General features: G+C 42.3%; 1 protein-coding gene across 1 annotated transcript; it reads left to right on the forward strand.

Moving 5' to 3' along the window:
• The first annotated feature begins 8,107 nt into the window (after nt 1–8,107).
• LOC308091237 (CTD small phosphatase-like protein 2-A) lies at nt 8,108–25,873 on the forward strand. The gene is made up of 13 exons (XM_080436690.1): nt 8,108–8,303; nt 11,093–11,894; nt 13,331–13,430; nt 15,264–15,416; nt 17,947–18,216; nt 18,454–18,538; nt 20,145–20,256; nt 20,746–20,832; nt 22,673–22,735; nt 22,819–22,898; nt 23,024–23,150; nt 23,903–23,998; nt 24,185–25,873. The coding sequence occupies exons 2-13, from the start codon at nt 11,121–11,123 to the stop codon at nt 24,248–24,250; spliced, it is 2,013 nt and encodes a 670-aa protein (XP_080292816.1). The 5' UTR covers nt 8,108–8,303; nt 11,093–11,120; the 3' UTR covers nt 24,251–25,873.
• Nucleotides 25,874–26,716: the final 843 nt, after the last annotated feature.

A 26,716-nucleotide genomic window follows, 5' to 3' on the forward strand; every position in this document is an offset into this window, starting at 1 on the left:
CCAACCAGGTATTCCTAACCTTCACCTCAGTAAAACTATGTCTAAACCTAACCTTTTTCCTAACCTTAACCTCAGTAAAACTATGTCTAAACCTAACCTTATTCCTAACCTTCACCTCAGGTAAAACTATGTCTAAACCTAACCTTTTTCCTAACCTTAACCACAGTAAAACTATGTCTAAACCTAACCTTTTTCCTAACCTTAACCACAGTAAAACTACGTCTAAAATTAAACCTAACCTTATTCCTAACCTTAACCTCAATAAAACTAATAGGCTACGCTGGGGGCGAGCCTATTCAGAACACCATATCAGTCCTCAGCTCATAAAAACACAGTAAATGTATTATTATTGATACAAGATGCACCACGTATGAGACATTAAAGGTGCTGGAAGATATTTTAGGGTTGTACGTTTTTTATTGTATTATTATAGCTCAATATTGTGATGGTAGTCGTTGCTAGAGTGTTTTGTTCAGTAACCTGTCTCTCCTGCTCTTTAGTAAACACGTGGGCCATTTTATGTCAGAAAAGACTACTAATGTTCCAACTCCTTTTATCAGCTCCTTTCTTTGTTTCATCTGTTTATCCTGTATGAGTTCTCTCTCCTGATTGGATGAGATTGTCATCCCACCTGTTTACTGAAGAGCGGAGAGACGGGGAGACAGACCCCTGTTATTGACACACACTCTTATGATTAAAGCAATTTAACACTTATTTTAACAAGAATATTTCACTTATACCCCCGATATTAAACACATAGTTTAACTAGACAAAGTGCTCCTCAGAGCACATGTCTCCGCCAGGTCAGGTACGTTATTGTGGCCTCCTGGTGGCGTTATAATAGGCCAATGTGAAAAGGGTGCCATTTGTTCTTAGGCATTTCACGGCAAGCAGACACTGCATTCATGATTTGAGGCATTTTGTTCCAAAAATGTGTTTTGCTAGATTAGACCTGCTGGTGACGCTATAACAGGCCAATGTGAAAAGGGTGACATTTCCTCGGCCTAGTGGGAATGTGTGGGAAATTCTCACGGAAATCGCACGCTTCGTTGATGATTTGAGGCATTTTGTTCAAAACAAACCTATCCTGCAAACTTGGAAGACAATCTTAGCCAATCAGGATGGAATATGGAAAATATGACAGACCCGTGTTGATCACAGGACTCTAGAGATACTGTATACCGATTTGCGTGATGTTTGGACAAAAGCTGTAGGAGTAATATCAAAAAATGTGTTTTCCAAAAGTCGGCCTCCTGATGGCGCTATAACAGGCCAATCTGAAAAGGTTCGGCTTTGGCATCCAGGGAGTGTGTGTGCACAGTTTCGCGAGCGACCGGGCCAACGGTGCCGGAGATTAGCTGTTCACAGACAGACGGACACACGGACGGACGGACAGGGTGCAAAACATAGTCATAGTCTCGTTTCATAGTCTGCCTTTTGGCCTGGCGGAGACAATAAATATATAAGATAATAAATACTAAGATTAATGAATGTATGTAGCAGGATGGGCGTTGGTTCCCGCGCTGCCCACGGCCCCTCCTCCTCCCACTCGTCATCAGTGAGCTGATTGGTTCCTGCAGTATTTAGGCCGTTAGCTGTCTGTCTCCGTTAGTTGTGGCGCATGTCGCCACACCGTCCTCGGCGGGGGCGTGTCCACGGTCAACTTGGTTCCTCTAAACCAAGCTGACCCGGGTGTAGTTGCACCATTGGAACAAAATGCCGCAAATCCACCCTAAAATGCCATCCTATCATAGCGCCACGCCGCCACCAGGAGGCCGATTTTTGCAAAACCATTTGTTTTATATTGCCTTACAAATGTTGTCCAAACATCACGAAAATCGGTACATACTATCTCTTTAGTCAAGTGATCAAGACGGATCCGTCCGATTTTTCATATTCCATCCTGATTGGCTGACTCCGAACATTGCTGGCCCACAATAACCTACCTGACCTGGCGGAGCACTTTTTCTAGTTAACTATAAAATGGTAGAATGAAAATAATAATCTGTACCTGCTGTACAGCTTCCTGTGTTCTCATGTAGCTTCCTGTCAGTGATATCATCATCATCATCGTGGTGCTGAACGTTAAGGACACACACCAGGCCCCGGTCACACTTCCCCAGGTGGTCCCATGTGCCCCCGCAGGGCTCCCCGGCCAGGCGGGCGCACGCCGGGCAGCAGCCGCACACGCCCGTGGTGATGCCGCCTGGACACTGCAGCTTCAGCGCCCGCCTCTGGGTGGCGCAGTGGAGCCGCTCACAGGGCGGGCAGTGGAGGCTCTGCAGGGTCTGAGCTGTGCCAGGGGGGGCGCTGTGGGACCCTGTCGTCATCATCATGCCCATGAGGACTGAGCCGGTTACCAAGAAGAACAACCACATGTTTGAGTCTTAACTTAATAATATCTGTTATATATCAGCTATCCTGCAGGATTAGTCTAACTTAATGCTATCCTGCAGGATTAGTCTAACTTAATGCTATCCTGCAGGATTAGTCTAACTTAATGCTATCCTGCAGGATTAGTCTAACTTAATGTTATCCTACAGGTTGAGTCTAACTTAATGTTATCCTGCAAGTTGAGTCTAACTTAATGTTATCCTGCAAGTTGAGACTTATGTTATCCTGCAGGATTAGTCTGACTTAATGTTATCCTGTAGGATTAATCTAACTTAATGTTATCCTGCAGGATTAATCTAAATTAATGTTATTCTGCAGGATTAATCTAATTTAATGTTATCTTGCAGGATTAATCTAACTTAATGTTATCCTGCAGGATTAATCTAACTTAATGTTATCCTGCAAGTTGAGTCTTAACTTAATGTTATCCTGCAGGCTGAGAGCCTTTTTATGTGATGCACCTTTTATAAGCCACTCCCTCCACCCCGACTGACAGCCAATAGTTGACTGTGTGTTTGTGTGTGTCGTGTGTGTGTGTTTGTGTGTGTGTGTGTGTCTGTCCGTCTGTCTGTCTGTCTGTCTGTCTGTCTGTCTGTCTGTCTGTCTGTCTGTCTGTCTGTCTGTCTGTCTGTCTGTCTGTGTGTGTGTGTGTGTGTGTGTGTGTGTGTGTGTGTGTGTGTGTGTGTGTGTGTGTGTGTGTGTGTGTGTGTGTGTGTGTGTGTGTGTGTGTGTGTGTGTGTGTGTGTGTGTGTGTGTGTGTGTGTGTGTGTAATATGCTGTTAATTATCCCTACAGCTTATCTTTATGACACTGGTTCTCAAAGTGAGTTCTGCTCAATTAAATAGTTCAGTTCAGTTTGTACTGATGGTCCATTGTGGAACCTTGGGCCGTCAACCTTTACTTTATAGAGTGCAGTCAGAAGACAGGCCTTGATAGCCACAGCGTTGATATACTGAATGTAATAGATAAGAACTTCAGAATTCTCCAGGCGCTCAACCGAACGCTTGTTTGCATGCAGACTTAGATGTGGAGCGAATTGCCTTCGTGATATATCAGGTCGTATTGTTTTAATATCATTAATTTGCTGTTCTTTTATTCACATAGTATAGAGGGAATCTCCCTTGTTTGTCAATAAAGATGCCTTGCGCATGTAAAAGGTAATTTCTGTGTATGTCGTCTATAAACTGGACTTTAGGGTTTATTGAACCAAGAGTGACAGGTCTGGCACGGCACATCAGCTGGTGACCCCGACCGTGACCCTGTCCAGTCCAGACGACCGCTGGATCCATAAGATCCAAATAACAATTCGCCCATACACTATGTGCTACAATTCCTTGGGGCCCCAGGAAGGGTACACGCGGTGCTATATGTGAATTGTATTATACCAAATTTAGGTCAATTATTAAAGACAATGTGTAAATATGATTGCATACATGTGAAGTCACCACTGAACAGCAGATTGAATGACCTTTGTGTTTAATACTTAGGCTCTGTACTTCCTATACCCCATGATGTCCTGTTAGCGTGGCTGGGTGGACCGAGTTGATCCTCCCAGCAACTGTCTCTGTATATGTTTATGAGACCACCGGAGACACCCCGACGTTTTTATACACGGATGTTTAACTATCAGCTGTTACTATCAGTGAGGTTAGGGGGTAGGCTCCCCAATCCCTTGCTGGTAACAGGCGGCAGCGGGGTCGCAAGGCTCCCAGAGCACGTTAAAGACAATATATAGTGCTGGGGAGAGACTGAAGGGCCCCCGTGTTCTGTCAAGGATGAATCAACATCCTAGCTGTGGAACCGTCTAGTCGGTGTGCCGACTGCCGCTCTCTCCTAGGGTTGGCAGCACATGGTGCGTGGATGACAGTCCACACCTAACCGGACGGGAGCGCGTGACTCACCGGTTACAGGCAAGGCGGGTGAAAACGGTTAATATTCTGGTTCCCGTAGCCAAGCGGGGCCAGGACAAGACCGTCGGTTTCCTGCCTGGGGCGCCAACCACGCCTACGGGTAAGGGATCGCTATCGACTGGGTCACCCGCCGGTCGGATCGCAAAAAGCATTAATTCCATGGCGTGCTCCCCGACAGGAGGCGGGTGTGGTCGCTGCGTTCGGCTCAATGTACAGTCAGGCCATCACAAGCTGAAAGCGACCGCCGGAGTGCTACAGTTACTAATCGAGTGATGCTCCTGTGATCGGTGGGCTTTGAAAAGAAGACGCCGGGAAGCAGGAGACTTGAACTCTCTATCCAGGGTGACCTGGGTGTAGACCTCAAGTGGAAAGGGGTCTAGCCTGGGACTGCGCCCCGGTGGGGAGGTTCGAAAGACTTAAGTGATGTGTTGTTGTGTATGTCAAAAAAGGTAAAGGAGGGTGGCACCCTGGCCTCTGCACATTCCTATGCTGTGTGCCCTGCCGGGTGTCAGGTCAAGGAGGGAAATAATATGATAGAGATCAAAGACTCACCATCAAACCCCCACCCAATTTTTTTTTAGATAAAGGAGGGACACTACACATTTAATTTGAGTAGTACCAATATCACTCTCAGCCAGACAGGAACATACCATTGTTTCATGGGGTACATCTATGCTGCCCAAGGCCACTGAACGACCCCAGAATACATATTAATTTTGATTTTGATTTTGATAGTAATGTTGGGGGACATAATCTGATCGTAGCGATCTCCCTGGCAGCTTTAGGCACATTAAATATAGGCTGTCTTGCCCTTCGCAAATGGCAAGTGATAAGAGAGCAGTGACAGAGTGATCCCAATACACACCACAGAAACATTATATTGCCACCTGGGCCCCCATGCTGAACTTGACGAAGAACACCCCTGCACGATATCTACGCCCCGACTTTCGACCTCAAGGAGGGTACGGATCTGACTGGCGCTTGGGGGTTGGGGCCCCTGTGTATAATACGGGGGGCTCCGGTCTCAGGCCCCAGGAGGGTACGGACCCGGGGGGCTCGGGAGTGGGACCTCCGCCTCTTAGCTCATTCAGTGCCAAGTACATTCGTTAATGGCACTGGATGGGTTGGGGGGGGGGGGCCTAGTCTTGGGCTCTGTCGGAACCTCCTCCTCCGGGCTCGGAAAAGTGACCACCTCAACCAGAGGAATTGGAGAAGAAACCAAAAATGCACACAGAGAACAAGTGAAATGATTTTTTTTTTTTTTTTTTTTTTTTAAATATATATATATTACACATGAGGTTAGGGGGTAGGCTCCCCAATCCCTTGTGTGTAACAGGCGGCAGCGGGGTCGCAAGGCTCCCAGAGCACGTTAAAGACTATATATAGTGCTGGGGAGAGACTGAAGGGCCCCCGTGTTCTGTCAAGGATGAATCAACATCCTAGCTGTGGAACCGTCTAGTCGGTGTGCCGACTGCCGCTCTCTCCTAGGGTTGGCAGCACATGGTGCGTGGATGACAGTCCACACCTAACCGGACGGGAGCGCGTGACTCACCGGTTACAGGCAAGGCGGGTGAAAACGGTTAATATTCTGGTTCCCGTAGCCAAGCGGGGCCAGGACAAGACCGTCGGTTTCCTGCCTGGGGCGCCAACCACGCCTACGGGTAAGGGATCGCTATCGACTGGGTCACCCGCCGGTCGGATCGCAAAAAGCATTAATTCCATGGCGTGCTCCCCGACAGGAGGCGGGTGTGGTCGCTGCGTTCGGCTCAATGTACAGTCAGGCCATCACAAGCTGAAAGCGACCGCCGGAGTGCTACAGTTACTAAGCGAGTGATGCTCCTGTGATCGGTGGGCTTTGAAAAGAAGACGCCGGGAAGCAGGAGACTTGAACTCTCTATCCAGGGTGACCTGGGTGTAGACCTCAAGTGGAAAGGGGTCTAGCCTGGGACTGCGCCCCGGTGGGGAGGTTCGAAAGACTTAAGTGGTTAGAATAGTTGCTTGTAAAGGAAAACTCAGTGGGAATGCCCCACTGAGGGACCCTAAGTTTAGCAATGCGATATGGAATCAAATGATGTAATTGTCCCCAATAAGAGCTCATGTCCAGATGGTAGGTTTGGGACTGCCCCAGCCTAGTTCAGAGTTTCCCCTTCAAAGAAAAGGGTTTTCCTCGGCTCACATGACTCAAAAAGAGAAAAATGGGACCTGATTTTTTAAACATGCAATATGTTATGCTAGATGATAATTGCTATAAAGTACTGTTTAGATTTTAATCTTGTGTTGTTGTGGGTACTAAATTCGTACCCAAGGAGGGCTTGATGGTCCATTGTGGAACCTTGGGCCGTCAACCTTTACTTTATAGAGTGCAGTCAGAAGACAGGCCTTGATAGCCACAGCGTTGATATACTGAATGTAATAGATAAGAACTTCAGAATTCTCCAGGCGCTCAACCGAACGCTTGTTTGCATGCAGACTTAGATGTGGAGCGAATTGCCTTCGTGATATATCAGGTCGTATTGTTTTAATATCATTAATTTGCTGTTCTTTTATTCACATAGTATAGAGGGAATCTCCCTTGTTTGTCAATAAAGATGCCTTGCGCATGTAAAAGGTAATTTCTGTGTATGTCGTCTATAAACTGGACTTTAGGGTTTATTGAACCAAGAGTGACAGGTCTGGCACGGCACATCAGTACTCTCAGAGTTAAATTGGACAGTACAGTGTAGATTAGCGTCCCATATATAAACGTTGTATCAAATGAGGGTCTGTGACTGTGGTTTAATGCTTTAAGTGGGGGTCCTTGAAACAACATTTAAAAAGTGTTGTCTTAACCACATTATAGACAGATAAACATGCCTTAACCAGACATTACACACTTTTGCTACAATGTGCAGCAAAGTGTCAGCATATTTGATCATGGTGTCATGTGTGAACGTGCGCTGAATGGCAGCAATGTTGTTTCACCATTGATGCTCCAACATGTTGGTAAAACATTACAGATAAACAGTTATTTCTCTGTTTAAAAAAGCTTTTATTATTATCATTATTAGTATTATGAAGGGCAAATCATTATTGATTTGCAGGTCTGTTGGGAAAAACAGCAGAAAAAACATATTATCACCTTTACTTTATAAAATAAACGAACGAAGTTATTCTATCCTATCCTATCCTATCCTATCCTATCCTATCCTATTCCATTCCATTCCATTCCATTCCATTCCATTCTACCCTATCCTACCCTATCCTATCCTATCCTATCCTATCCTATCCTATCCTATCCTATCCTATCCTATCCCATTCCATTCCATTCCATTCCATTCTATCCTATCCTATCCTATCCTATCCTATCCTATCCTATCCTATTCTATTCTATTCTATTCTATTCTGTTCTGTTCTGTTCTGTTCTGTTCTATTCTATTCTATTCTATTCTATTCTATTCTATTCTATTCTATTCTATTCTATTCTATTCTATTCTCTTCAAACCCAGAACCAGTATAACAGTATAACAGTGAAGTTGCCGTCGCCCATAGAGTTAGGCTGTCGCCTGGTGGTCAAATCTGAGATGGCAGGACTTTCGCATTTAAAACACTACTGCGCGTGCTTCCATCGTCTGAAACGCTAGTGCGCATGCTCTATTGGCTCCAGAAAGTAGCGCTACTTCCGGATGCTTCGTGGGCTTGTTGGTTGTGAGCAACTTTCATTGAAATGAACTGGTGGGGGCGGGGCCGTGAGGCCGTCTGTTCTCTAGATATAATATGATAACTCTATGTTCCATAACACCAGACGGCCAGCAGGCGGCGGTAATGAGACTCTCTAAGCTGCTTTACTCTAAACAACAACAAGAAGCAGCCTGAGCTTTCCTTTTCTGGTGTGAGACGGTGCTAGCAGCTAACATCTAACAGCTAACAGCTAACAACAGCTAACGGTTTCACCGACACACCGGCCACCGGCGGCCGAACCGAACCGAACCGAACCGACCCTTAGCACCGTTGTGAGCCTCGGTAAGTTACCTCACTAAGTTAAACATGTAAACAACATGTTGTACTGAGAGCTAGCAGCTAGGCTAACCAGCTAGCATGAAGGAAGGGGGGCGTGGTCATATGAATGGAAACAGTTGAATTAAAGTGTTTCTGTTCAGGAACACAAAGACTTTAATACATGATGTAAAGATTTAAACGTTCTGTTTGTGTTGAAGAACCGTTAAAACCTTTAGAACCTTTAGAAGAAGCTGATAGAACCTTATAAACATGTTGTTTGGGTCTGGATGATTGACAGGTGAACAGTAGGTCGTGTTTAGCTTTAAACTGAAGATAATCTAGTTTCTTAATAATAATAATAATATTAATTATAATAATATCTAAATAATATGTAAGATCATGTAGTATCTAATGGACATACATATTAATAATAATGTAGTATCTAAAGGACAAATATTAATAATAATGTAGTATCTAATGGACATACATATTAATAATAATGTAGTATTTAATGGACATAAATATTAATAATAAATATTAACTAAATTAGTTGGTTCTCAAACCTTTACATTTCAAGGACTGTCAGAGTGTCTAAATGTAACCAAATGAACCAAATGAACCCTTATGGATCCATTTGTACTGAGAGTTACAGTCCTGTAAACTTAAAGGTCCATTTGGAACCCTGAGGGTCCTTGGACTCCCACTGGTTTAACTTTAGACATTAATACATTTAATGTTGTTATTTGTTTGTGTTGTCTTCAGGTTGTCATTGATGTTGTGTAATAATAATAATAATAATAATAATAATAATATCATTGATGTTGTGTAATAATAATAATAATAATAATAATAATATCATTGATGTTGTATTATAATAATAATAATAATTATAATATCATTGATGTTGTGTAATAATAATAATAATTATTATTATTATTATATAATTGATGTTGTGTAATAATAATAATAAATAATATAATTGATGTTGTGTAGTAATAATAATAATAATATCATTGATGTTGTGTAATAATACCATAATTGATGTTGTGTAATAATAATAATAATAATAATAATAATATCATTGATGTTGTGTAATAATAATAATAATATCATTGATGTTGTGTAATAATATAATAATAATATCATTGATGTTGTGTAATAATAATAATAATAATATAATTGATGTTGTGTAATAATAATAATAATAATATCATTGATGTTGTGTAATAATAATAATAATAATAATAATAATAGTAATAATATCATTGATGTTGTAGATGCTATGCTTGCTAACATGCTATAGTAGCATTGATCTTTGTGACACTTTGATCAGGTGTTGTGACAAGATATTTATCCTGTCAGAATGTGTTCCCTCCTCAAAGCAATAAATTACCGCACATCAATATGATTTATGCTACATTTTTTGCCAGACCCAAGGGGTCAGGCTTACATGAGGCTTTGTACCTGTTTCGTCCATACGTGGGCATGGTCACTTTGTCCTCCGGCCCCAGCCAAAAAAAAGTCTGTCACTTTGCCCTCCGGCCCCAGCCAAAAAAAAATCTGTCCCCCAAAAAAGTCTGTCCATACATGGGCATAGAAGGGACACACGTCGTGCGAAGCCCGGCCATTCAGATTTCGACCCATTCTGGGTCTGGCAGAACCAGGTCTCCTGGTCTTGTGTTTAAATATACATGTTTAAAACAGCTGTACGGAAAGCTTGAATAATCGTCTTTGTGTTTGTATCTACAAAGTTTTCGTTTCATAAAAATGAGATACTTTCTGTCAATGCATTCCATGCAGGTGATTATTGTCTCCACCAGGCCGAAAGGCATGACCGAGACTGTTTTGCACCCTGTCCGTTCGTCCGTCCTTCCGTCCGTCCGTCCATCCGTCTGTGAACAGCTAATCTCCGGCACTGTTGGCTTGATCGCAGTGAAACTGCGCACATACACTCCCTGGATGCCAGAGTAAAACCTCTGCCCCAAATGTTTCACATGGGCCTGTTATAGTGCCACCAGGAGGCCGCTTTTTGCAAAACACATTTTTTAACAGTACTCCTTCAGATTTTGTCCAAACATCACACAAATCGGTACACAGTATCTCTATAGTCATTAAACCAAACTTGTCTTTTGGATTTTTCATATTCCATCTTGATTGGCTAAGAATGGCTTCCAAAGTTTGCAGTGCTCCGTTTTGAAAAATATGCCTCAAATCATGAACACAGCGTGCAAGTTCTGTGAAAGTTTGCACGCACATTCTCACTAGGCAGAGGAAGAAAGGCTATGTGAACATTTTCAAATCAGCCTCATGGTGGCGCTATAACAGGCCTATTCGTGTTTTTACCTATAACTGCACCGATCTGTGTACAACTTTGTATGCGCACTCCCTAAAGGCCAAGGAAAAACCTTTGCCCTGCTTTTTTCACATCTGCCTTTTAGAGCGCCACCGGGAGGCTGACTTATGTAAAACACATTTTTGGATATTACTCCTTCAGATTTTATTAAAAATTCACGCAAGTCAGTGCACATGATCTCTACAGTCATGTGATCAAGACCGATCTGTTTGATTTTTCATATTCCAGCCTGATTGGCTAAGATTACCACCTATTTCTAAATAGCACATAATGCAGGAGGCAGCAAGACGTTGAGTTATTGAAGTCTGTACCTGAACCTCTGAATGACATCATATTGTAGTTTGTAGCTGAACCATGTATGTAACAGTTATTAATTACATGTATGTAACAGTTATTACTTACATGTATGTAACAGTTATTATTTACATGTATGTAACAAGAATGATCATCTCTCTTCCAGTTCATATGTTTTCATGTGAGGCTGTACCATGAAGAGGCTGAGAGTGTCTCCAACTCTCCAGCAGCCAGCTCCAGGCCGTGGAGGACGCCCGTCCAACGCCAAACGGAAACACTGTGAAGTCCAACCTTCACCTGCCAGGAAGAAGAACCCACAACCATCACCTGCCAGGAAGAAGATCCCACAACCATCACCTGCCAGGAAGAAGATCCCACAACCATCACCTGCCAGGAAGAAGAACCCTCAACCATCACCTGCCAGGAGGAAGAACCCACAACAATCACCTGCCAGGAAGAAGAACCCACAACAATCAACTGCCAGGAAGAAGAACCCACAACCCTCACCTGCCAGGAAGAAGAACCCACAACCATCACCTGCCAGGAGGAAGAACCCACAACCATCACCTGCCAGGAGGAAGAACCCAGAACCATCACAAGTTAGGAGGAAGATCCCACAACCTTCACCTGCAAGGAAGAAGAACCCACAACCATCACCTGCCAGGAAGAAGAACCCACAACCATCACCTGCCAGGAAGAAGAACCCACAACCATCACCTGCCAGGAAGAAGAACCCACAACCATCACCTGCCAGGAAGAAGATCCCACAACCATCACCTGCCAGGAGGAAGAACCAGAGCAGGATCCCACAACCATCACCTGCCAGGAGGAAGAACCACCAGAGCAGGATCCCACAACCATCACCTGCCTGGAGGAAGAACCAGGTCAGGAGCCGAGGCAAAATGCAGAACAACGAAACAGGCCTGTTCTCCACCATCAAAAAGTTCATCCGTGGAAACTCTGCCAAGGTACATCCATCCAGATGTTTGTAACTCTGTCAAGGTACATCCATCCAGATGTCAAGTTTATGGCTGCCTCCATTATTTTCTTAGCGAAGCTATTATTCTATCGATTACTTTTTCGATGTATCAAGAAACACTGTTTGTTTTGTGTAATTTGTTTTATTTTGAATAGATCAACGAATCAACATAGTCTAATATATTTGCTACGAAAATAGCAAATCTACAAGCTCGCAGACAGTAGGACAGCTGAGAGGAAGACAGTGTAGGAGAGACAGACAGGGGGACAGCTGAGAGGAAGACGGTGTAGGAGAGACAGACAGTCGGACAGCTGAGAGACAGACAATGTAGGAGAGACAGACAGGGGGACAGCTGAGAGGAAGACAGTGTAGGAGAGACAGACAGTCGGACAGCTGAGAGGGAGACATTGTAGGAGAGACAGACAGTCGGACAGCTGAGAGGAAGACAGTGTAGGAGAGACAGACAGTCGGACAGCTGAGAGGGAGACAGTGTAGGAGAGACAGACAGTCGGACAGCTGAGAGACAGACAGTGTAGGAGAGACAGACAGGGGGACAGCTGAGAGGAAGACAGTGTAGGAGAGACAGACAGTCGGACAGCTGAGAGGGAGACATTGTAGGAGAGACAGACAGGGGGACAGCTGAGAGGGAGACAGTGTAGGAGAGACAGACAGTAGGACAGCTGAGAGACAGACAGTGTAGGAGAGACAGACAGTAGGACAGCTGAGACAGACAGTGTAGAAGAGATAGACAGCTGAGAGGAAGACAGTGTAGGAGAGACAGACAGTAGGACAGCTGAGAGGAAGACCGTGTAGGAGAGACAGACAGTAGGACAGCTGAGAGACAGACAGTGAAGGAGAGACAGACAGGGGGACAGCTGAGACAGACAGTGTTAGAGAGACAGACAGGGGGACAGCTGAGAGGAAGACAGTGTAGGAGAGACAGACAGTCGGACAGCTGAGAGAGAGACAGTGTAGGAGAGACAGACGGTAGGACAGCTTGAGAGAGACAGTGTAGGAGAGACAGACAGTAGGACAGCTTGAGAGAGACAGTGTAGGAGAGACAGACAGTAGGACAGCTGAGAGAGAGACATTGTAGGAGAGACAGACAGTAGGACAGCTGAGAGACAGACAGTGTAGGAGAGACAGACAGGGGGACAGCTGAGAGACAGACATTGTAGGAGAGACAGACAGTCGGACAGCTGAGAGGAAGTCAGTGTAGGAGAGACAGACAGTAGGACAGCTGAGAGACGGACAGTGTAGGAGAGACAGACAGGGGGACAAAGCATAGCCAAAGCATAAAATATGGATAAAGGGATTAAAATGATTGTGACGCTTTATTCACTAATTTTGCTGGGGACCCCATACTACCCCCGGACCCCACTTTGAGAACCAATGAAATAAGGTATAGTGTGTGTGTGTTTTCAGGTGGAGGACGTCCCAGCTAAGAGGAGTCGTATTGATTGTAACCTGATCACTTCTACGCCTCAGAACAAAACCATCTCTAGAGTCTGTCGCAAAAATAAAGGTAAAAACTCAAATAAAGCTTATTGGTTAATGTTTACTGTGTGTGTGAGAGTGTGTGTGCGTGTGTGTGTGTGTGTGTGTCAGAGGTTGCGCTAGGATTTTAAACTGCCAGCCAGAATGTCCGGCATGATAATAATTTACCCGACATTTGTCAATTATATCGGCCATATCAATGTTCAATGCAAGCGAAGAGCGAGACGGACACTGTAGTGTAATTATACTAACATTATGGTGCTAATAAGTGATTTACATCACTCATCACAACACGCACGTTAACAGGTGATAAGAAGCTACGTCCTACCGGGGAAAGGTGATAAGAAGGCTAGTTGGCTCATGCATTGAAGGAGGCATGAGCTCGGCTCTGAGCTGGCAGGGGGAGTGTAGCGCCCAGGATTACTTCGGCAATTGGCACTGGGTGAAAAAGAGTTGCAAAATCGTGGGATTTTTATTTTTATTTAAAACAAGTTTAAGCTCTATTAATCATTGCTATAAAGTGTGTGTTCAGTAACAGGGCTCTCCCCGTCTCTCCAGCTCTTCTTTAGTCAACAGAAAATACATTTTAAGGTGCGTCACCAATTTCATCCAATCAGGAGAGACGACCCATTTATCAGCTGCAATTTTATACTCATCCAGTTACCATTCGTCAGCTCATTCATTTGTTTCATCACTTCCATTTTCACTTGTTAATCCTACATCCTGGATGAGTTCTTTCTCCTGATTGGGTCAAATTGATATGATATGTAGCATCAACTGACGTTGAGAAAATGCTAATGTTACTTCCGCTGAATTAGTAACAGACCGTATCAAATATGAGTGACTGACTATCATAAACGATACAGAGCCTCCTCCCTGACAATTTCACAGAGACAGTTTGTTTATTTTTGGACCCCAATTCTTATATGAGACGATTCTATGATGACACAATGTTATTCTCCATAGAAATTTTACTTTACGAACCAGTAGGACTTCAGGACTTCTGTACTCTATACACTCCAGAGGTTACATGCATGCTCATTACTATGTGGCTGTATACAGCGTCATGCAGACCCATACGTCATACACTGACGTGGCAATCAGCTGACCACTTGGGCCGGTTATTTAAGCTCACCTAAATCTGCGGTCCTTCCGCTTTGTGTGTTCTGGTTTGTTGTCGTGCGGCTGCTTGCTCCCATCACCACCCCAGCACCACCAGTGGGCTCTGCTATTGGTTCTATTCCCCATGAGGGGTTGTTATTGCGAACGCAGCGGAAGGAGGCGCGCCTCCGCGCAAGTGGAGCTTACTATGAAACCGTGCTCGGCTTGTGTGTGTCTCTGTGTGTGTTCAACGCTCTCATTGGCTGCATGCACCCATGTGACTCACATGCGTGCACTGCCTGTAAGCAGCCACCCGAGTGCGCCAGAGTGCAGGAATTTAGACAATGCTCTGATCTGCCTGCCACACACACACACACACACACACACACACACACACACACACACACACACACACACACACACACACACACACACTCTTCTCTCCCCATCACGGGGAAATAACACGGATTACAAGTCTGTAAATACACAATATTTTCGAGCTGCGTTCGCTTCCCGCGTTCACGCGTCTTACTTGTTGTATATCTATCCCCCTGCTCTTAATGTTTAATGTTATTTGTCTAATTGTGCTGAGCAGGGAGAAAAATGTAGCAGAGCCTGAAAGCCAAGATAAAATATTATATTCACACTTGTATTGTCATTCCATAATATCGGTTCAATCTATTTGTTTTATCATATTGGTTCAATCCATTCGTGAGTTATCTGACTGAACTGTGTTGTTATATTAATGTCATCATGTCAGACGTTAAGCCTTTGAAGACCAACGGTAAATGTGAGAGTGTTGAAGCACCCAGCACCCCACCCTGCAGAACACCCTGCAGTCCACCTCGGACCACCTTACTGGGAACCATCTTCTCTCCTGTCTTCAACTTCTTCTCACCAGCAACCAAGACTGGTAAGAAAGTCTGTCTTACAGACATGTTATTATATACTGACCCCAGGTGGACGGGGGAGGAGTTCATCATACACAAATTATAATGTTAAAGAAACAGAAAACTAGAATAGAATAAATGAACCAACGTGTTTGTAGATGGGCTTTCTGTGGTCAAGAGATTTGGTGTAGAGGGGATAAAGGTGGGGACCCAGTGTAGACCCCTGGGGGACCCCGGTCAGCTAACGTTTTTGGGATTGACGTGGTTAAATGGATGTCAATCATTTATTTTGAATCGTGAAATGACGGTTCATTGCAAAGCAAAACATTTGCAGTATTGCAAATGGTTTAGAAATAAAACCCTACTTCATCATCAGAATTAAAGCACTTGTATTGTGAATGTAGTAACTACCTCATCTTTCGAAATAAATAGGCGTGTATTTTGAATAGAAATAGAATAGAATACTTTTATTGGCATCATTTAAAAGTGTCACCATTTAGAAAACGCCAACGTGGATTATAATTTATATACAAACTGTACAAACAACCATAAAACAAAGAACATGAAATCCTTACATATATATAAAGTTATAAACAATACATAAAGGGCAAGAGGTTCACTAAGAGAAGAATCCAATGCAGTCAAGAGAAGCAGGATCTAATTTTGACCAGTTAGTGTTGAGATTAAGTTTTCTGAAAAACATATTCTGCTATATCAGTGGTTCTCAAACCTTTTCATGTCAAGGACCCCCCAACATTATATGTATTTGGCTACTGAACCCATCTCAAAACATTTTGTTCCAGGGACCCCCAGAAGCAAGGATTTGAGTTTAAAAGATTTTATATCTGCTATTTTTGAATAGCCAGGGTTCAAGAGGGAACAAGATCATAACATTACATTACATTACATTACATTACATTACATTACATTACATTACAGTCATTTAGCAGATGCTTTTATCCAAAGCGACTTACAATAAGTGCATTCAACATAGGTCGGGAACGAAACTACTAATCACCAGAAGTCTTAAGTGCATTCTCTTCTAAAACAAGAAACTAAGAGTATACCTAGCGCTAAGGTAAAAGTGCAATATATCAGCTACCTACTTTCTTAAACAGATGAGACAAATAGGAAAATCAAATGAGCAAGAGCTAAAACAAATAAGTATCAAATAAACAAGATCCAATAAAACTAGAGCTCGTACAAATAATTGACAACAACAAGTAAGCAAGGCATGGAGGCATGAATGGAGAATCATTTGCATTGCTCCACGCCCATTTAACGCATTGACTGCCAGAGTTTATTCATAATGTACTCACCCCTGTGCCAGCGATTTGCGTGTTTTTTTATTTTGTAATTTTTCATTCAAATAAATTGTCTGACTGCGGTTTTAAACACATACGAAAGATCTACCAGCAGAGAGCAGCAAATAGACACCTTGATCACCTCGCTGACTCGCTCGCCCCCCCCCCCCCAAACAGGCTCAAACAGTGCATACGTCATAACCGGACGTTTTCGCAGATTGCCGATCGGCCTAAAGTACGATGTGATACACGACGACAATGACTGTCCGTCACCCAGACTAAAGAAAATAGAAGTGGAGCTCTCTGTTCGTTTTTTTATACCGTGTGAAAAACCGTGTTTTTCCCTATTCTGGCCGAAAATGACCGGGAAAAAAAAAAGAGAACCGGAAACGGAATCTGCGTCATGAAACCGGATCCCGGTGTGTGTGAAGTAAGTGGAAAACGAAACCTATGATGAAAAATAAACAGAACAGCGCGATCACAGATTAAACAATGAAAATTCCAAAGAACGAATTAACTCGTTCTTCAGAATTGCGGCACGCAAGCGATGGATTTGAAAAATGAATTAACTCGATCTAGGCAATCAATGTGTTAAGACCATAAAAGGCAACCGGGAACGTTGAAGCTTTATTGATTACTGAGGGGAATCTGTCCTTTGGACGAACCCTCCACTGTCCGACTCCTACATCGGAATTGTAAATGGAGTAATGGAGACAGGCAGCTAGATGTCATCTATACTGTATCCGCTTACGGTAAGACTGCTTCATGTGATGTGGTCATTATTATAAATTAATAGCGTGACATATGGAGTTGACATGAAAGTCCAATAGGCCAAACTGTGGCCACACTTACAAAAACGGAAAACGCACCTAATAATTCAGCTCTAAATGGCTCAACTGAAAAGAGATACAAATTGGTTGAATTTGCAATTTTGCATCATGTCTATAATATGCGTACAAAGATCGTTTGACATTTGTTTTCTTTCTCTTTTTTTTATGTGTTGACAAATGTTGGATTTTATTTGAGGTTTGGCACTATTGTAATAGATTTTGTATGAAGAATAATGCATTCTAATGACATGTACGCAAGCTTTGGTCGTCATGCCTCCGAGCAGACGTGAGAAAGAGCGGCCCTCGGCGCCCTCCCGCAAAATTCGCCGACAAAAATAGATTGACGCATTCAGAATGCCCGTACGTTCAAAATATGGGCGTAAACAGCTTAGTGAATCAGGCCCATTGTGTTGTTTCAGGGTCAGACTCCCCCGGGCAGCCGGTTGAAGCAGAAGATGTTCTCAAGCAGCTGGACGTTGAAGCAGAGGATGTCATCAAGCAGCTGGACGTTGAAGCAGCGGATGTTCTCAAGCAGCTGGACGTTGAGCAGGCAGAGGAGGTTCCATGCAACGCTCTCACCACCACAGAAGAAGACATCATGGTTTGCCACGCCCATCCAGAGGACGGCCCACATTCTGCTGTAGAGGAAGCAGAGATGGTCACTGAGACGGACACGCCCCCTTTATCCTGTAAGACCCTGTCATTCCTAACTCTTTGCCTGCCACTGACGAGGGAACACCTCACTGACGAGGGAGTGTTTTATCACTCGAACCCCAATCCAATATCCAACAGCCAAATATAAAATATAGTTAAAGTGGTTCAAATGATTGTGGTACCCCTAGAACCCCCTTCAAGGACCCCTGGGGGTCCCCGTACCCCACTTTGAGACGCACTGATCTAATGTTTTGTTTTGTCATTGTGAGCAGCACCAGACCTCCGCCCCCCCCCACGGCTTCCCTCCTCCGTCCCTGCTGAAGCTTCATATGATGAAGACTGGGAGGTGTTTGATCCGTAAGTAAATATAACTATAACTATATAACTATATAACTATATAGGTGTGGTTTGGGCATTACACTAATAAAACCAATCACCGTGCCAGATGCCATTGCCTTTAAGAGAAGACTGTGCAAGCCATTATCCCCAATGCAATCTTACGCTCTCTCCATCTCTGCCCATGGAAGAGAGACGTTGCCTTGGAATAAATGTATATTTGATACACAGAATTATCACTCACACATTGCTGGCTATAGAGAACTTTAAATTACAGCAATCTGCTTGTGTTCTGGATTAATTCAACGAAATGGTCTGGTGTGGTTATAGCAAACGCAGATCAAACAACATTGTATTAGTCTTTGATAACCTTAACTCATTCACTGCCAGACTTATTTCTGGCAATTTTCGTCTCGCAAAGGATGTCTCGCAAAATGCAGGGGAAAAAAAGTCAACCTAAGATAGAGACGTTTTAATGAAAAAGTTAAACAGGAAGTGAACGGAGGCGGAAATCTTCGGATGACGTTATCTCCGGATCCGGGTGAGTAGAAAGTGAACCTGATCACTCGAGTGACAGAGACACTCTCATTTCTGCTGATTATAGGAACATTAGAATCACAGAGATTCGTTGAGAATTAGGAGAGAGGGTAGCCTGGGATCAACACCTTTTTGGGTTTGTGATCCGGTCGGGAGCGGAAGTAACCCTACGTCACCGGGCGCGTCATCTGCGCGTCATCCGCGCCATCAGGTGGCCGGAAACGCAAATCTGGAAAGACTTCACCCCAAAATAGGTCCGTCCGCGCCGCGGGCCTACCTAATAAAATCCTTGATGCGGCGTAGTTTAGCTTATTTTTTAGATATAAATGTGAGTGTACTTCCGGAGACTATTTAGCGTCTGTCTACCTTTATACGGGGAAGTTCTATTCCATTTAAATAGGGATTGGGGAACCAAAACAAAGCGGCTCCGCAAAACCGGATAGGCAAAATCTGAAAAGAGAATTATTATAATTGTATTTTTTTCAGTAGGCGTGGCCTAGACCGGATCACACAGGTCTTTAATAACGAATACCAGGCTTTCCTCCGAGGTGGAAAGACTGGTGACGCGAGGTTAGGAGAGAGGGAGACCTCGAATGTTGTGCCGTTGTGCGCCGACTCCCAACATGTACATTGCAGACAGGCTCTACCAAATTAATTTGGCATATAGCGGGTGGTTTTAGAATCCGCTATGCGCTTTCCCAAACGTGTGTGGGCAAGATAGCAATTTTAGGGAAAGTGCAACAACACGCCCACGGGCACATCTCCAGGTGCAAATAACGGAGTCGGCATAATGAATAGCGGGTATAGCGGCCGTAAGATACCGTTTAGGACAGTACCAGCTCCTTGTGCGTAATTCACGGGTAGTGGGTAATGCGAATGGTTGAGGCACCGCGAAAATAGGGCCCTGAATCTTTTATTGGACTCTTCAGTAAAACACATTAAAGAGTACATTTTCTTTCCGACTCTTCAGTAAAACACATTAAAGACAGGTCCTGTAGATTAATATATATTATTTAGTTTTCCTAGCTCCTATGTGGGCCTGGCAGATGGTGTTTTTCTGATTGTCTTTTGTCTGGTTTCTGTGTTGAAGGTTTTTCTTCATCAAACATATTCCTCGGCTGACGGAGGATCAACTGACTCGCAAACCAGCTCTTCCCCTGAAAACACGAAGCACACCTGAGTTCTCCTTAGTCCTGGACCTGGTAAGACTAGTTCTGTTACTATAGACCTGGTAAGACTAGTTCTATTAGTCCTGGACCTGGTAAGACTAGTTCTATTAGTCCTGGACCTGGTAAGATTAGTTCTGTTACTATAGACCTGGTAAGACTAGTTCTATTAGTCCTGGACCGACTAGTTCGATTGGTCACATGACATGATGCAACCACAGCTCTGGGATCATGTTGTTTCATCTGTACACAATGGCTTAAACTGATTAGAGAGCAGTTTTATAGCTTCAGGACTTTCAGTGCTTTTACATTATAAATTAACAGAGATCGTATCATTTTAAACACTAGAAGTTGCGTGCATTGTATTATTACATTATAAATGAACTGAGATCGTATCATTTTAAACACTAGAAGTTGCGTGCATTGTATTATTACATTATAAATGAACAGAGATCGTATCATTTTAAACACTTGAAGTTGTGTTCATTGACATTAACGTTTCCTTTCCTCTCCTACCTGTGTTAGGATGAAACTCTGGTTCACTGCAGTTTGAACGAGTTAGAAGATGCTGCCCTCACATTCCCTGTGCTCTTTCAGGATGTTATATACCAGGTAGGTCTACTGTTGAATGTAGGGTTATCCTCACTGTGTTATATACCAGGTAGGACTACTGTTCAATGTAGGGTTATCCTCACTGTGTTATATACCAGGTAGGTCTACTGTTTAATGTAGGGTTATCCTCACTGTCTTACATCTAAACCAATTAAGTCCAAAATATAAACTTTTCAGCTACTGTACGTTGCACCAGTGATCCAACTGATATGGCCATATATGGAGATCTGTATCTGTCAGTCCTTGTCCCTTTTATGGGCATATATGGAGATCTCTGTATGCTGAGTGATTTGTTAGGGCCTGATGCCATGATGACACATTGAGGTTAGACAGCACAGTCCATATTTGGCCGTAGCTGCATTGGGAAGTCCTTATATGGTTATGGCTGATCATGGTGACATGAGCTTGACGATGTGGTTAGTCCGCCTGCCCATCCTCCCTTAAGGACATTTTAATATAGGAAGATGTGTGGAAATATTGGGCCTTAAATGTACTGTAATTGAGGGGGGGAAGTATTATATATATTTAGCCCTTCATTTGTAAAGTAAATGTACATATGAATTGAAATGTAAAAGCAAAAAGAAATACATCTAAAAGAAATGGTGGGCCCACTGTTCCGGTTACCCGAGCCAGCCACCTATATTGGTCATGTATTTGTATATTGAGCTATCCATGATTTTAACATGCATGGTTCATTAGTGGATACACAGGTTTTGTAGTAATCTGTGAGGCCAGTGTTGACCCAGTCCGGAGCGGAGCGGGACAGGGTTTTTAACGTAGTTGGGAGCGGGTTTATAAAAATATAGGAGCAAACTCGGAGGAAGGACCACCTGCCGCTCCAAGCCGCTCCGATCGGGGACGCGCACCACATGTTTGACTGACAGACACAAAGAAATCCTCAACACTGCAACAGAAGTGCACAGTGCACGTCCCTGAGCAAGATTTCATTACATTCTTTCCGTAATCCACACAAGTATGTTTATAAATATCTTGTGTCAGTTTAGTTATATCACCAGCAGATCAAAGAATACGATTTGAAACGCAAGTTAGGGGTTTTGGCTGAACGAACCACACTCGCCCCTCTTGAACGGCGTGGTGATTAATCATGTAGGGTACAACACAACTCCTCTCTCTGTCTGTGTGTCCAGTGAAAAGGTACTTGCACGATGTACAGTTTGTATGGAACTCCATTATTATGCAATAATATTCCAGGCTAGCACCGGAAGTGGTCTGACGTCATTTACATCACCATTTTGGAGAACAGATCTACAAGCTAACAACGTGTCACAACTCGAGGCGTTGTTGCCTTGAAGATCTGTTCTTTTGGCTCATGCTTTCACCGGTTCTGAAAGCAGCTCATGTTGTAGCCAGAATACTGAGCAATATGTGTGCAGTTAGTGTGGAGTTATTTGGAGCACACGTCTGCTGTGAGACCCTCCCCAACGCTGACTCCAAACTCTATGTGAGACCCCCCCAACGCTGACTCCATACTCCACGGGTGTCGTCCTCGATTAGGGTACAAGGATGATAGACAAAACAGCTATCTCCACAAGTAGGAGTTGGGTGGTTTGAACGACAGTTTGAGGATCCAATGGAGTTAGGAGGTTTAGTCAGAAGCGCGTTTTAGTACTTTTCATTGGTTCAATATTTGTAAAAACCACTCACAGACGTAGAAGATGTTCAATAGCACTGATTTATAGAAACATTTTGTTGAAAAATGGAGAGTTGGTTTCTTCCCGACAGTGACGATATACCTGTTGAATGTAGCATGATCACCTCACCTGTCTCTCTCTGTCATCTACTTTAATGGTCCTTTGTTTTATTTGTTTTATTTCTGAAGGTCTATGTGCGTTTGAGGCCCTTCTTCCGTGAGTTTCTTGAGCGCATGGCTCAGATGTATGAGGTGAGACGTCTTCTGACTCTTTGAAAGACACAATCTAAGTGTTTTTACAGTGTGATGATGTTGTGTTCTTGTTGAATCCACAGATCATCCTGTTCACAGCTTCTAAGAAGGTTTACGCTGATAAGTTACTGAACATACTGGATCCCAAGAAACTGCTGGTCAGGTTAGTGACTAACAGATACAGGCTGTTCCGTGAACACTGTGTGTGTAATGTGTGTTGTTCTGTCTAACAGACACAGGCCGTTCCGTGAATAATGTGTGTGTAATGTGTGTTGTTCTGTCTAACAGACACAGGCTGTTCCGTGAACACTGTGTGTGCGTTCAGGGAAACTACATCAAAGACTTGAACATTCTGGGACGAGATCTGTCCAAGACCATCATCATAGACAACTCTCCTCAAGCCTTCGCTTATCAGGTAATTATGTTATTATAATAATATTATGAATTAATACTAACTAACTATTAATACTGACATATAAATGTTAAAGACATCATCATAGACAACTCACCTCAAGCCAGAGTTCTGCACCGGTCCAGTTTTGACAACCCGCCATGCGTGAGAACGTGCATACACGCAGTACACACGAGAACGTGCATACACGCAGTACACACGAGAACGTGCATACACGCAGTACACACGAGAACGTGCATACACGCAGTACACACAACTGACCGGCGTGCTCTATGTATAGAGTTATGGCTCTATGCCGGCGTGCTGTGTTAAGTTACACAAGTGACGTTGTTTGGGCGGAAACAGGTGCTCTATGATTTTCACAATACATTTTTACCCGCCCGCGTTTAGTTCAGTACCGCCCGTCCCCGTCCCTGCCCCGTGAACTTATAAAAGTATATTTTTCGCCTGTTTTCACCCGTCAAACGTGGGTAACCTGACCCGTTGCAGGACTCTGCCTCAAGCCTTCGCTTATCAGGTAACAATGTTATTATACTAACTGTTTTATATAATATAAATGTTAATGTTGGTTCTCTGGTGGTTCTCTTATCAGGTAACTAACTAACTATATTTATACCATATAAATGTTAATGTTGTTTCTGTGTGTTTTCCAGCTCTCCAACGGGATTCCCATAGAGAGAATGTGTTAGGAATGTTATTATAACTAACTATATTTATATCCTATAATGTTAATGTTGTTTCTGTGTGTTTTCCAGCTCTCCAACGGGATTCCCATAGAGAGCTGGTTTATGGACAGAAATGACAACGAGCTCCTGAAGCTAGTTCCCTTTTTGGAGAAACTGGTGCAGATGGTATGTGTTACTTTGTACTGTAATGTATGTGTTACTTTTTAAAGGTGCAGATGGTATGTGTTACTTTTTAAAGGTGCAGATGGTATGTGTTACTTTTTAAAGGTATATTGTTGTATTTTTTTAGGTCAATTGTTGTATTATTAAGGTATATTGTTGTGTTAAGTCTATTGTCTTGTCTTCTCACAGAACGAAGACGTCCGGCCGCACATCAGAGAACGTTTTCGTTTACACGACCTCCTCCCTCCAGACTGAGGAGTTGGACTAAGAGACTCTTTATCACATTAACCTGGACTAACCCACTCATATGAGAAATAAATATATATATATATATATATATATATATATATATATATATATATATATATATGTGCATACTGTACAAAAAGCTTCTGAATCTAGGTTTGAATACAACGCATGTACTGTGTGTTCTAAACATTACACGCGCGCGCGTACAGTATGTGCTCCTATGATCCTCCTATGATCCTATAGTTTACTGAGACACTACACTACACTGTAATGTATAGAACACACACACACACACACACACACACACACACACACACACACACACACACACACACAATTCTCAAAGTGTGGTCCAGGGACTCTCTGGGTTCCTTTAGGGGGTTAACGGGTCCATTTGGTTCCACTTTTACACTGTCAGAGTTAAAGGGCCAGAGCACTTTGGTAGAGGTTTGGGTTGTATAGTTACCTTGCCATGATGTAACTCCAAAGATGGACAAGGAATCTAAAATAATTGCTCCATTGAAATTCAAAATATGCTCCTCATCCTTACATTGTACGCTGAAACAGCTCTTAAAGTCACTCTTTTAGCACGTAAACAAACACAAACAAAGCTGATTCAGACAATATAGAACATCACCAAACCCAGTACTGTTTGTTTTTAATACAATTTTTAACTTGATTTAGCTATTGTTATGGTGGTTTTTGGTGATGTTCTATATTGTATGAGTCAGCTTTGTGTGTGTTTGTTTCTGTGCTAAAAGAGTGACTTTGAGAGCTGTTTCACCGTGCAATGTAAGTCAATGAGGAGCATTATTTTCATCAATGAATGGAGCAATTATTGTAGATTTCTTGTCCTCCTTTGGAGTTTCATCATGGCAAAGTAACTACCCACAACCCAAACCTCTACCAAAGTGGTCTTGATCTGTACAGTTAGAAAACCTCTGCTATAGACTGACGGAGCTGAATGTCGTTACAAGGACCTCCAACCTATAGAATACTCTAAATACTCTCTTATTTGTACACCTGACATACACACATATATACGTATATACTTCTTTTCCCTCAAGATTTTAAAGTCTGTTTCTTTAAACTTTAACAGATTTCTTTTAGTACTTTTTATTCACTCGCTTTTATAAACCGTTGTGTTTAAAGCAGCTTTTCTGTTGTTTCTGTGATGCTTCTCTCCATAACAATGCAGGCGTATCATTAAAAATGTATCTTTTGGGAAGAAATGTTTCTTAATTATGCTATTTTAAAGCTATAAAAAGTGTAAAACTATAATACAAAGCCATAATGGCCAGATAATGACTTTGAAGACTTTTATTTGGGAGTCTCCATATAAAGATGTTTGGGGGGAATGTACGTTTTTGTAAGTAACTGTAAAATCTTTTCATTTTTCTACACAGGTGTATCTCCCTCTACAACCTGTTATTATCCTCTGTTCTTATCCTCTACAACCTGTTCTTATCCTCTACAACCTGTTAGTGGGGGAAGAAATGATAATTATAGCACCAGCTAAATGATTATATTTGTCTGCTTTATTCTGTATTAGTTTCCTGGACTGTTGAACCATCACTCCTGCTGTATTCAGTGTTCATCAATGGTTTCCTTTCAAATAAATACTTTTTATATGAAACTTATTTTTATCACACAATCAATTCATGCTGTATATAAACACATATTAGTGTTTTGTGGTGGGAGTAAAACATGAAAGTGAGGCAAACAAATGAATGGACATTTATGGTTGATTACATGTGAAAGAATGAAGGGTTGTAACTCTGATATGTATTATAGGGCTGTAATAGAGCTGTAATAGGGCTGTAACTCTGGGTCCATCTGGTTAAACCATGGTGGTCCATGGTCTAATGTAGGGCTTCCCCCACGGCCCTATATATATCAGCTTTTTTGAAAAATATATTTTTTTTAATGTTTTAACACCACAAACAACTCTGGGTCTGGATTAGCATATTATATTGAAGTGACTGTATCTGGATCACTTTAGATTTTTTTAAAAAGATTAAATAATTGTGGTTTTGTTTTTAGGGGTACTTTTTTATAATTTATAGTTTTTTATATCAACAAATTGACAAATTTATATATATATATATATAATCGACTATCAATTAGAGTTATAAACATTATTTAAAAGTTATACGTGTTGTGTAATGGTGTTGAAAATGTTAACTGTTTTACTGTATTTTTTTTTAAATAATTTATTTAGTAGCAGTTAGTAGTTTATTTTATTTTATATTTTATATATATATATATATATATATATATATATATATATATATATATATATATATATATAATTTAGTATCAGTAATAGGCCAGTAGTTTATTTTATATTTATATTTTATATATATATTATTTAGTATCAGTATAGTTTTTTTTATTTTATATATATAAAGCCAGTAGTTTATTTATATATATATATATATATATATATATATATATATATATATAGTAGTA

Source organism: Gymnoscopelus braueri (genome assembly GCF_963280865.1).
Source record: "Gymnoscopelus braueri genome assembly, chromosome: 9".
Lineage (NCBI taxonomy): Eukaryota > Metazoa > Chordata > Actinopteri > Myctophiformes > Myctophidae > Gymnoscopelus > Gymnoscopelus braueri.